The sequence below is a fragment of the Macaca mulatta genome, chromosome 5 (assembly GCF_049350105.2).
Source record: "Macaca mulatta isolate MMU2019108-1 chromosome 5, T2T-MMU8v2.0, whole genome shotgun sequence".
NCBI lineage: Eukaryota > Metazoa > Chordata > Mammalia > Primates > Cercopithecidae > Macaca > Macaca mulatta.
Window position 1 is genome coordinate 47,371,269 of NC_133410.1, and position 13,708 is coordinate 47,384,976.

A 13,708-nucleotide genomic window follows, 5' to 3' on the forward strand; every position below is an offset into this window, starting at 1 on the left:
AATCAAAGTAACCTATCAAAATATTCCAAAGTAATGAATGCCAAGAAGGAAAACATCCTCCTCCTAAAAGGAAAATTCAATACGATTCGGTAGTGAATGCATATCCACAGGCTAATTCTCAAATAAAGGCACTACATATTTTTTAAATTAGTAAACTCTTGTACTCTTTATAACAGTAAAAAACAATACTTTGACTTTATTATTTCTAACAACTCTAGTAAAGCTATACTATGTAATAGTATAGATTATAAGCTTTACTTTAAAATTGTGCCTATAACTCACCTCATGTTTCCCAAGACATTCCCTACAAGGAAAAAATAAAATAAAATGAAAACATTACAAATTATTCAAAAACAATATCTAAAGATGCTAACTCTACTAGCAGTAAAAAAATAAACAAAAATGGAATAAGCAATTATAGTAAAGTTACAGGACACAAAGTTAATATGCAAAGGTCAATTGATTTCCTATATAGTAGCAATGAGCAATTAGAATTTGAAGTTAAAAACATAACACTACATTAGCACAACAAATGAAATACTTGGGTATGAATTTAACAAAATATATACAAGACCTCTATGGGAAAACTACAACATACTGATGAAAGAAATCAAAGATTTAAATAAATGAAGAGATATTCCACGTTCACAGTTACAAAGACTCAAAATTATTAAGATGTAGTTTATTTCCAATTTGATCCAGATTCAATATGATTCCAATCAAAATACCAGCAAGCTATTTTGTATGTATCAACAAACTGATTCTAATGTCTATATGGAAAGATAACAGACCCAGAACAGCCAACACAATACTGAAGAAAGAAAAGATGAAAGATTACAGATAGATAGGAAGAACAAGTTCTGGTGTTTTATAGTTATCCCACAGTGCTATAAAACTATTGTTATCTATTGTTAACTATAGTATCTATTGTTAACTATAGGTAACAATAGTTACCTATAACAATGGATATCTATATAGATATCTATAACTATAGTTACAGATAACTATAGTTAACAATAATATATATTTTCAAATAGCTAGAAAAGAGGATACTGAATGTTCCCAAAACAAAGAACAATATCCATTGTCTGAGATAATGGATATGCTAATTGCCCTGATCTGATCACTATATATCACACTATATATCACTATATCACACTGTATATACTGAAACAGCATTACATTTCCTATAAATATGTATAATTATTATGTATCAATTGAAAATAAAACAGTTAAAATCCAAAACACTGACAATACCATATGTTGGTGAGAATATAGAGCAACAATTCTCACTCATTGTTGTGAGATTGCAAAATGATTCAGACACTTTAGTAAACAGTTTGACAGCTTCTTAAAAAGCTACACAAAGTCTTACCATGTGATCCAGCAATTACACTCCTAAGAATTTACCCAAATGAGCTGAAAACTTATGTCTACACAAAAATCTGCACATAAATGTTTATAGCAGCTTAATTCTTAATTGCCAAAATTGGAAGCAACTAAAATGTTCTTCTATGGTAAATGGATAAACAAACTATGGTACCTTTATGCAATGGATTATTATTCAATGATAAAAATAAATGAGCTATCAATCCATGAGAAGACACAGAGGAACCATAAAACCACACTGCTAAGTGAAGAAGCCAGTCTGAAAATGCTGCACACTGTAAAATTCCAACCATATGACATGCTGGAAAAGGGAAAACTATAGAGACAATAAAAAGATATGTGGTTGCTAGGAGTTTGAGATGAGGAAGGGAAAAGAAGGTTGAACAGGTACAGCACAGGGCATTTTTAGGGCAATGAAACTATTGTGTATAAAACTAATAGTAAATATATGACACTATGCATTTGTTAAAACCCACAGAACCATACAACACAGAAAGTAAACCCTAATGTAATCTATGGACTTTAGCGAATAATAACGTACCAATATTGGTTCCTCAACAGTAAAAATTGTATCACTAATGAAAGTTGGTAATAGAGAAAACTGTGTGGTATGGGGGCCCACATAGGAACTCTGTACTTTCTGTGCAATTTTCTCTGTAAATGTGAACACTTTCTTAAAAAATAAAGTCTATTTAAGAAAACAAACACATCATTTCCCTTTCCAGGGAATGGTTTAAAAATGGTCTAATGAAATGTGAAAAGAGTTCTCCTGTGGAGCTTCGGAGAAGTTTCCTTACCCTTACAAAAAAAAAAAGAGAGAAAGAAAGAGAAGGTGATGATGATGACACACAGAAGGCATACACATTTCCATTTCTCCCTTTGGAAACTTTCATGTCTGGGTTGAGAAGTTAACAAAAAAGCAAACAGCCTGAGGTCAAAGATGACACACCAAGGATAACAAAATGGAAAGACAATCTGAGGTTTTGATGAGGTGTAATTGAATGAGCCAAATTTACCAACAATAGAGCTGCTCTACTTCCAGTCTAATTATGTTGAGGGATAAATGTTACTGCTCTTAGTTAGGTTTTCATTTAGATTTTGTCCTTTCTACTGTACAAATCCTGTTATTCCTTTTATTGAATTTCTTAAACAAAATGTTCTTTTCAGGCTATATAAGTGGAATTGTTTTCTTAATTTCATTTTCAGACTGTTTGTTTCCAGTGTACAGAAATTCCACTGGCTTTGTATAGTGATGTTTTTTACAACAGTAATGAACTCATTAAGAAACTCATATAGTATTTTTGAGGACTCCTTAAGACTTTTCACATACAAGATCATGTCATCTGAAAATGCAAATTGTTCTTCTTTATTCCAAGTAAAAAGACATTTTAAATTTCTTTCTCTAGCCTAATTGCTCTGGCTAAAAATTCTAGTACAATGTTGAAAGAAGTGGCAGGAGCAGGCATCCTAGTCTTGTTCCTGTTATTAGGCAGAAAACTTTCAATCTTTCACCACGACGTATTACGTGAACTGTGTGGGTTTTTCACAGATGCCCTTTATCAGGTTGAGGAAATTATCTTTTTCTTCCACGTTTTTTGAGTGTTTTTATCAAGAAAGTTTGTCAGATTCTGTCAAATGCTGTGCTACATCTATCAATTGCCCTTTACTCTGCTGATAAGAATTACACCAATTGGATGAGCAGTGGCTTGCTTATGCCTATAATCCTAGCACTCTGGAAGGCCATGGCAGGAGGACTGCTGGAGGCCAGGAGTTTGAGACCAGCCTGGGCAACACAGTGAAACCTTATCTCTACAAAAATTTTAAAAACCAGCCAGATGTGGTGGCTCATGCTTTGGGAGGCCAAGATGGGTGGATCATGAGGTCAGGAGTTCGAGACCAGCCTGACCAACATGGTGAAACTCCATCCGTACTAAAAAATACAAAAATTAGCCATCGTGGTGGCACACACCTGTAATCTCCGCTACTCAGGAGGCTGAGGCAGGAGAATTGCTTGAACCTGGGAGGCAGAGCTTGCAGTGAGCCAAGATCGCACCACTGCACTCCAGCCTGGGCAACAAAGCGAGACTCTGTCTCTAAATAAATAAATAAAATAAAATTTAAAATAAATAAGTAAATAAATAAAACATTAGCTAGATATGGTGGCGCATGCTTGTAGCCCCAATTACTCAGTAGGCTAATGTAGGAGAATCCCTTGTGCCCAGGAGTTTGAAGCTACAGTAAGTCAGGACTGTACTACTGCACTCCAGCCTGGGTGAGAGTGAGACCTAAGAATTATACTGATTGATTTTCTTATGTTGAATCAACCTTATATTTCTGGGATAATTCCATTTGGTCATGGTATATAATCTTTATACATGGTACTGGATTCAATTTGCTAGTATTTTGTGGAGAATTTTTGCATCTATATTCTTATGTGATATTGGTCTGCAGCTTTTTTTGTAATGTCTTCCTCTGGTTTTAGTATTAGGGAAATACCAGCCTTGTTAAATTAAGTTGGGAAGTGACCCTCCTTAAGTGAAAGGATTGGTGTTAATTCTTCTTTATACTTTTGGTATAATTCACGAGTGAAGCCATCTGGTCCTGGTTTTTCTTGGTGGTAAATTTTTTATTACTAATTCAATCTCTTCAGATTTTCTGTTTCTTCTTGAGTCAGTTTCAGTAGTTTGCTGCTAAGAATTTCTCCATGATATTAGTAACCAATAGAGAGTTGTAGTGGCTATACTAACATCAGACAAAATTTACAAATTGTTGCTACACACAAAGGACATTTTATAATGGTAAGGACCTCTGAAAACTCTCTCCTTACTGACATTACTATACCTATCTTGAACCTCGTTATTTTACAAACAAACGGAGAAGGTATATGACTTATTCATAGAAGAAGTTAGTGGGAAGCACAACCCTAAACTCAAGAGCCATTACTCTAAGAGACAATCTGTTTTAATACACACACACACACACACACACACACACATCTTCCAGCAACATATTCCAGTCAAGTAAGAAAGAAAGACCATTGTAAATCTAATTTCATTTTTTAAACCTCTAGTAAACATGATTTAGTAATTCCAGGCAGTTTTTCTACTGTCAAATAATATTTTATCCAAACTGAGATTTCAAGCAAATTAACCGAATTAAATAAGATAGACATATATGTTAAATAATCTTAATATAAAACAGACTAAGGGCCAGGCACGGTAGCTCACACCTGTTATCCTAGCAATCTGGGCGGATCACTTGAGGCCAGGAGTTTGAGACCAGCCTGGGCAACATGGAGAAATCCCAGCTTTACTAAAACTACAAAAATTAGCTGGGCACGGTATGCACACCTGTAGTCCCAGCTACTCGGGAGGCTGAGGCAGGAGAATCGCTTGAACCTGGAAGAAGGTTGCAGTGAGCCGAGATTGAACCACTGCACTCTAGCCTGGGTGACAGAGACTCCGTCTCAAAAAAAAAAACAAAAAAAACCCAGACTAAGGAACTCAATGCTAACTAGGTACTATGTATATGACAACATTTTTGTGTCTATGAATTATAATATCAATGTCTCTTCTGTTTCTCTCAAGGAAAAATTTTAGGCCGCTAATAATTCTAACTTAGTAAGAGATATTAGCAACAACTTGGTTCCTCATGATTATAACTTAAGTCTTCAGTAAAAGAGTAGCCTCAAATAACTGAATACCTACATGAAAAACCTCTCTGCTAACTACACAGCCCTCCTCCATTAAATCTACAGACTAAAATTACCCTATTTGTGCATATATCTCCTAATAACACTTTGCCTCCCAACTTGACTGTGTGATCAATATACAAAAATATACATGCTATTTCAACTGGGAGGAATGTTGTGCAAATGAAAGCTTTTACAATTAAAAAACAAAAACAACCCTCTCTTTAAAAGACCAATACACAAGAAATACCAATGTTTAATTTGGCACCTCAGTTGTAAACAACAGCCCCTTTTCTAATTTTATGTTGCTTCTCAGCATTCTGCGCTTCTTTTTTCCCCATACTCCATAACCTCTGCTGGAAGTATAAAAAATTCCAGGATTCCCTATTACTGTAGGTTCAGCTCTTTATAGCTCAGTCCTAGTCATTCACTGGCCCATACAGGAAACTACTTCCTCTCATTTCCAAGGCTTCCTTTAAATATTCCCCAAGTTTGCCTTATGTAAAACCTGGCTTTCTTCTGTCTTCAGGGAGCTTCCACTCTAGTATGGGAATCATCAGCAAAACTAACAAATGATGTTCCTTGGATTGGTTTTTGTAACTGCATGCACAAGTTGCTATGGAAAGCTAAGAAGGACTTCAAACTCCAACTGGGGGTAAAGACTCAAAAAAAGATATCTATAGGAGGTTTATAAGCAAGTACTACAAACATGTTTGAAAAGAATGAAGCTTAAGACAGACAGACTAGTTTATAGGTTAGGCCTGAAATAATAATGAACTGAACTAAGAAAAAAGGAAGATTGACTTCAGATACCCTTTAAGCTATGTCAAAAAAAAAATTTTTTTTTCTTTTAATTGAAATTCTAATACTTACATAGGAATAGGAACTTGACATGGAGGACACGGTAATGCAGTCTGAATAAATGCTGGCTCAGAAGGCTGTTCCCAAGGGCCTGTAGGCTGGTGCTACAAATAAAATACATAAGAATTTTAAGTCAGAGGGATTAAACCATATGGCCATTTTAAGAATCTAAGAAAATAGTTCCATGTATCCTCTGCTCAAGCAGGTTGAAATTCTTTCAAATAATCAATAAATTGTGCTTACTGAAATATTCCATTTTATCTGTATTAAATTGTCCCCCTCCACATACATTTGATATTAATAACTGAGACAGAATCCAGTTTATAAATGGTAGAAAAAAGGCAGTGTAGCCTCCTTTACTTCCAATAAGGAAATGAGAAAAACATCTACCAATTGAATATAACCTCCATTATTTTACTCACTGTTATTCCTCAGCACCTAAAAAAATGCTTGATACTTAGTTAGGGCTCAATATTCATGAGGATGAGCTGGGCATGGTGCCTCACGCCTGTAATTCCAGCACTTTGGGAGGCCGAGGCGGGCAGATCACTTGAGGTCAGGAGATCGAGACCAGCCTGATCAAAAAGGTGAAACCCCATCTCTACTAAAAATACAAAAATTAGCTGGGCATGGTAGCAGGCGCCTATAATCCCAGCTACTCAGAGGCTGAGGCATGAGAACCGCTGAACCCGGGAGGTGGAGGCTGCAGTGACTGAGATCACACCACTGCACTCCAGCCTGGGCAACAGAGTGAGACTCTGTCTCAAAAAATAAATAAATAAATATTAAATAAAATATTAAAAAGTGAACAAATCTTTAAAATAAGGTTATAGGAGATATCTATAACCCTAAACCACAATATATGAAGGAGGACTGCCAAATTCATCTATATCATGATCATAATGTAACTATCACACTGTATTTGCAAACACTGTTTATTGGTCTCACTCCTTTTCTACACTGTGAGTTGCTTAAAACAAAAAAATCAAGTCTTGATTACCTTGTACGCTGCTCCAAGCACAGTGCTTCCCAATAAGCGCTTAATCATTGCTTGTTGAAAAACTAAGTAAAAGCAAGAAAGTACAACCCACAGCAATGCACTATTTCTTTAATAGCATTATTCCCTTACCCTGCCAGTCTGCTTTATTAATGCTTGATCATGACACGGAGCAGGACACAAATGACCACATTTCTCCAAAACTTTTTGGCAAGGTTGATGACATGGTGGACAAGAGCCAAAGTGACAGCGATGTTTTTCTTGACTTGTATGATGACAAGTTGGTGGTCGACTAAATCATGAAGTACAATTTTCAAAAATTACTTTTAATCATTGAATAATTACATCTAAAGGACAATTATCTATTTATATATCTTCTGATTCCATATAGAATGAGTATACTGTGAATATTAATATTTTAAAACACTAAAGCAAAATTAAATTAAAATATTAAAAGCCAATATGAATTTAAATTGGTACAACATCAGATAGAAGCTTGTACAAAGCTTCAAACTCACCTGCATTGCTCCCTGCACTTGGGTGGTCTTGTGGTACGTTCTCGGCCACAGGGCACTGTCACCTTTGTATTGCCACAATTACACTTCACATCTACGGTTTCTGGGCAGGGATAGCAACTGCCTGAAAAAAAAATACTGACAATTAAAAAGTTTCCTTAACTACCCAAATGCCTATCAATGGTAAAATACATAAATTTAGTATATTCACACCATAGGATACTCTACAACCAGAATGAAGAAACTACAACAACGTGAATGAATCTTACCATAAAACATTGATTCAGACACAAAGAGTACATAGTGCATGATTCCATTTATATAAAGTAAACAAGAAAAACTAATCCATACTGTTCAAAATCAGAGTAATGGTTATGAAGGATCCGAGTAGGGTGTTGAAAATTCTGGTAATGTTCTGTTTAATTATGTAAGTTTTGGTTACCTGGCTATGTTCAGTTCGTAAAAATTCAACAAGTTGTATACTTTTGTAACATTTTTCTCTTTTTTTGTAACAGGGTCTCACCCTGTTGCTCAAGCTGAGTGCTGTCGCATGATCATGGCTCACTGCAGCCTCAACTTTCTGGGCTCAAGCAATTCTCCCACCTCAGCCTCCCAAGTAGCAGGGACTACAGACACACACCACCATGCCCAGTTAATTTCTGATTATTTATAGAGATGGGAGGGTCTCACTATGTTGCCCAGGCTGGTCTTGAACTCCTGGACTCAAGCAATCTTCCCACCTCAGCTTCCCAAATGGTGGGATTACAGGCGTGAGCCACTGCACCCAGCCCCTGATTTATAACACTTTTCTCTCTGTACCCACCAGTATCTCAATAAAGTTTCAGACATTTCTCTAAAATTTGCTAAAACTTCTGTTCTACACAACAAATTTAACATATTATTCATTCAAAACTAAAACAAGCAAAAATGGATTTAAGTCTTTGGAAAATTTAACATTAACAATAATATCGTTGGCCTATTTTCATACATCTATCCAAGTACACAATTTTTAGACGAATTCCCAGTAACTTCTCTCTCATGACCTGATATTGGTTAGTAGCAAGTACAGTCCATTTTCCATTAACTGTACTTTGTGAAAGACTAAGTACTAAGGCACCATTTTAGGCTATAATCCCAAATATATCTCTTCTAAACATAAAAAAAAAAAAATGTTATTTTGGTTTCAGCTTTTTACGCTCTTTTATTATGGGTTGGCAGAAATATAAAAAAACAAAATCAAAGAAATCTTTAAAGCAGGTTATAAAGTTCTCTCCAAGAGATTCTGTTATTATCTTAAGAGCTTTCTTCCACTCTAGTTTTCTCCGTAAGGAACTCTATCAGAAATGAAATAATGAAGGAAGAAGAGTTTTCAACAAAGAAATGAATATCTTAAAGAGACTGTTGCTTAGGTGTCAGGACCAAGCAAAACATGGACCGGGAGTTAACCTGATAAAAAAAGATTAAAGATGGACAATATCCTGGCTTAAGTGCCTCTAGAAGTTCAAAATGATTCCCTAAAACAAATACAAATTAAAAATTATAATTCAAATAATGAACATAGAAAAAGAGAAAATTAGAGGTAAAACATCGTAGGGTCAAACATAACATTTATTATACAAAATACCCAATGTGTTTTACATATATATTCTTGATGTTAATGCAAGTCAATTATCCTAACCCACATAATCAAGTTTTATTTTTATTTTACCCAAAGAATGACTACAAGTTGTATTTTTAAAGTTGATAGTAATATTTAAGTCAGCTTTCATTCAGCATATTATATCAGTTTCTATACTTAACAATGACAATTTTTCGTTCATCTTCAGCAGAGGAACTTAAACATAACCTTTTTGCTATTCTAAACAACAGTATCACGTTTTTTAAAATTAAATTTTGAGAATAAGGGATAATTTCTCTAAACAGTCTCCCTACTGACCAACAGAATTCGTTATATATACCTATAAAGCATAACATATTTTAATTAAAATAGCTTCCATGATAATACTTTCAAAATGAAAAAGTAGTATACGGAGACTATAACTACACTGTCCAATACCAGTTAACAGCCAAAATAGGTATGATTCGGGTAGTTCTAAAACTATAAACACAGATGATCCAGAACTTAAAAAAAAAAAAACTATAAATCGGTCAGGGGCTGCGGCTCATGCCTGTAATCCCAGCATGTTGGGAGGCTGAGGCAGACAGATTACGAGATCAGGAGATCGAAACATCCTAGCCAACATGGTGAAATCCCGGCTCTACTAAAAATACAAAAATTAGCTGGACGTGGTGGCGTATGCCTGTGATCCCAGCTGCTCGGGAGGCTGAGGCAGGAGAATCACTTGAACGGGCGAGTCAGGGGTTGCAGTGAGGAGATCACACCACTGCACTCCAGCCTGGTGACAGAGAGAGACTCCGTCTCAAAAAAAAAAAAAAAAAGAAAAGAAAACTATAAATCAAATTTTCATATACCCGCAACACAAGCATACAGTTAGTACATTCCCCCTATAAATTACTGTATAATTCTGCTTACGAAGGATTCTAGAATGATGGAAAAATAGTATGATACTATGATTCCACATTCTTTTAAAACTGTAGATGAAACAAATGTTGAGAGTTGCACAACAGCATCTTCCATATACTTTCCATCAGGGAAAATTTTGTTGTGACTAATAAGCTTTTTTAAGGGTTAATAAAAATCTAAAAAAACAACAACAATGACAAAAAAAAACACCACTCTACCAAAAAATATCAAAACTTGAATCTGATCAAACCTCTAGATCCAATTAACAGGTTACAGAAAATACAGAAGACAGAGGAACATGTTAAATAATACCACAGAGATGCAATCTGCAAAACCCAGGCTCTGAGAAACTAAATAAAGCAACCTAGTTTCTTCAACAAATAAGTCACAAGGGAAAAAAGGAGATAGAGGATGGAAATTATAAATTAAAAGACTTTTGAAACAAAACCAATTACAATGTCAATTTTATTAGGTTTTAGAGTCCATAAACTGATGTAAAAAATGAAGTTACTTATGAGACAACAAGAAGTTTGAACACCAGATATTTGCTGATATGAAGAACTATGTTAACTATGTTTAGGTTAAGAATCCATCTTTTAGAGATTAATACTGAAATATTTGTGGGCTTTGCTTCACAAAAATATGAGAGAAGGAAATGCTTCCAACACTTCTCCAGTAAGTATGATATTTATATTTGCTCTAAACTTTGCAGATACTCTTTATCAGGTTAAGGATATGTCTATTTCCAATTAAATTTTTATCTTATATAAATGTTGGATTTATCAACCATTTTTAGATGTTTATCAAGATGATCTCATTCCTCCTTTGATCTTGCAATGTGGTAAATAACAAAATAGTAGATTTACTACTGTTAAACCAGTTACATTACAGAGATGTAGTTTGCAAAAATCTGCAAAAACTCAATGGGTCAGTGATGTAATGACTATAAAAGAAAATAAAATCTTTCTAGTGTTGGTGAGAATATACCTAAAAAACTGTTTCTAAACTTCACTGACAAATCAAAGAACACCTACAGAAAATGTCTACAGGGTAATAGAATCTGACACTTTTCCTAACGGGGAAGGAATGTAATATAATGGAAATATCATAAACACTGGGTTCACATCCTGACTCTGTGACTAGTTCTATTCACCTTGGGCCAATAGTCTCCTGGCCTGTTCCACATATAAAATAACAATAGTTCCATATATGATGCAGGATTTCTGAAAGGATTGGGAGATCAACCAAGAAACAGTTTAGTAGTTTGTTCTAGGTATTAAACTACTAACTGGCAGAGTCTAGGCTTAAATCCAGGATTTCTTACTCCAAGTTCATGATCTTTCTAATACTCTATACCATATCTCAGTAGATTCCATTTCATATCAACATAATCCAAATGAGTGAAGTTAACTCAGTTTTCAATGTCTAGTAATAACTTAGAACGTAATTCTCAAAGTATACTCCAGGAACCCTAGCGGTTCTTGAGACCCTTTCAGGAGGTCTGCAAGGTCTTACATGCACAGAGTTTTCCAGAAGCTAGTGACAAGTGATATCCACAGCAGACTGAATGTAGAATGAATATATGTGAATCCAGCTATTTTCTGTTAAGCTAGACATTAAAGACATTTGTAGGAATGTAAAATTTTCTACTTTTTTCAGATAATAGTTATTTTTCATAAAAGTACATTACTTGTATTAAGATATAATGGGATTAATATTGCTATTTTTTAAAAAAATAAATATTACATTTTATTTTAATTTCAAATACAATAAATGTCAATGAATAAAACTCACATTTGTAACAAAAGGCCTTTGGGGACCAAAGAGTGTAAAGGGGTCATGAGATCAAAATGTTTAAAAATCACCAGCTTAGGACATATCTAATCCTTCACTAGATTTAACTCCAAATAAGTACATAAAATTCAGAATAAATAAGGTGTTCAAAACGCTAAGAATACCTTCATTGATTAAAAAATTGTGTGGGGAAAGTTAGGAAGTAGGAAAAAAACATAGTGTTATAGAAAGGACAATACTTTTATATACAGAAATCCTGGGTTCAAATGTACTAGACATTTCCCTGAGTAAGTCACTGAACCCTCTTAAGTTTCAACCTCTTTGCCTATAAAATAGGGACACTGGCAAACTGTCTTACCTTATTCTCAAGGTTAAGAGAGTCAAGTGAGATACACGATGACTATAAAACACTATCTCAATACATTATATTGAATATTGACAATAAAAAAAAAACCACTACATCAATACAAACATAAAATCATAGCTATTGTTAAAGTTTACCTCTGTGACAGACAGATGGACACTTATGATTTCTACATCCTAAAGTCCGTCCACAGTTTTGATCACAAGGTGGACAGTTTCCAGGGCAACACTGAAGAGAAAGCAACATATAAAGAACAGGTAATTCAAAAATCCATTAATAATAGGCATGTCATTACTACTTACAGAACTTATAGAAAGAAAAGATATACTTTTCACTAAAAGAAGTGTTCAAGAATATCAACATTCTTCTGGTAAGTAAACATACTTCACTAAGAACTTAAGATGACCTAATTTAACAAATCAAGCTAAATTTTCTTGACCTTCAGTTAATCATTCTATGATTCAAAACATTTCCATCAGATAATTTCATTCCTTTATCTATGCAGAGACTAACAATATTAACCAAAGGAATGTCAATACAGGAAAACAATTAGTCTGGCTTTTTAAAAAATTTAATTAAAATCAAGTCAATGTACAGATTCATTTGGCAGTTATTTATTTTCTTTTTCTTTTTTCTTGAGACAGGGTCTGGCTCTGTTGCCCAGGTTAGAGTGTAATGGCACAGTCCTGACTGACTGCAACCTCCACCTCCCAGGCTCAAGCCATCCTCACACCTCAGCCTCCTGAGTACCTAGTTCCACATGCTCTCCCCAACACACCTGGGTAGTTTTTGTATTTTTGGTAGAGAAGGAGTTTTGCCATGTTGCCCAGGCTGCTCTCAAACTCCTGAGCTCAACTGACCTGCCCGCCTTGGCCTCCCAAAGTACTGGGATTATAGGCATAAGCCACTGTTCCTGGCTTCGTTTGACAGTTATTTTCAAACCATAGAATAAGAGACTAAAGAAGAGAAGCAGAGATAGGCTACTTGCATCCAGCTTTCTTTGTCACTTCCCTGGTTTCACAGACACTTCCGTGTGTGAGAAATATAGCTAGCTATGACCTGTCCTAATTTTTCAATCATGGACACCAGTCAACTACTTCAAGTCTATATTGCCATCTTAACTCTTTCCTTAACTTCTTACTTACCTAACTTTGGAAAGGAAATACAGAATACAATTGTCTTAAAGAAACTTAGGGTTGTATAGTTGCAGTATATAAAAATAGCTAAAAACAAAATATACATTATTAAAAAGCAATCAAGTCAATATAGTTTATTCTCAAAAATTAGCCAGGCATGGTGGTACATGCCTGTAGTCCCAGCTACTCAGGGAGGCTGAGGCAGGAGAATTGCTTGAACATGGGAGGCGGAGGTTGCAGTGAGCCAAGATCACACCACTGCACTCCAGCCTGGACGACAGAGCAAGACTCCGTCTCAAAAAAAAAAAAAAGGCAATACAGTGTATTCAATTAGACAAATGTTTATTGAGTAATACTATGTGCCTATCTTATCACTTTGCCAGTGGGGGAAAAGGTTATGTGGTCCATGACTTGAATAAGCCAATAGACACCTCTGT

General features: G+C 35.0%; 1 protein-coding gene and 1 long non-coding RNA gene across 3 annotated transcripts in view; one reads left to right on the forward strand and one right to left on the reverse strand.

Annotated features, from left to right (window-relative positions):
• Positions 1–13,708, forward strand: part of LOC144341147 (uncharacterized) — a 64,251-nt gene that overhangs the window by 45,729 nt on the left and 4,814 nt on the right. The window lies entirely within an intron of this gene.
• The window catches only part of NFXL1 (nuclear transcription factor, X-box binding like 1), a 67,510-nt gene that overhangs the window by 31,698 nt on the left and 22,104 nt on the right, over positions 1–13,708 (reverse strand). For both annotated transcript variants that reach the window (XM_001102529.5, XM_001102704.5), the window contains exons 12-16: positions 12,273–12,363; positions 7,457–7,577; positions 7,071–7,230; positions 5,954–6,045; positions 283–304 (exon numbers count right to left, since the gene is read on the reverse strand). In XM_001102529.5, coding sequence (XP_001102529.2) covers positions 283–304; positions 5,954–6,045; positions 7,071–7,230; positions 7,457–7,577; positions 12,273–12,363 — 486 coding nt within the window. The remainder of the gene's footprint in view (positions 1–282; positions 305–5,953; positions 6,046–7,070; positions 7,231–7,456; positions 7,578–12,272; positions 12,364–13,708) is intronic.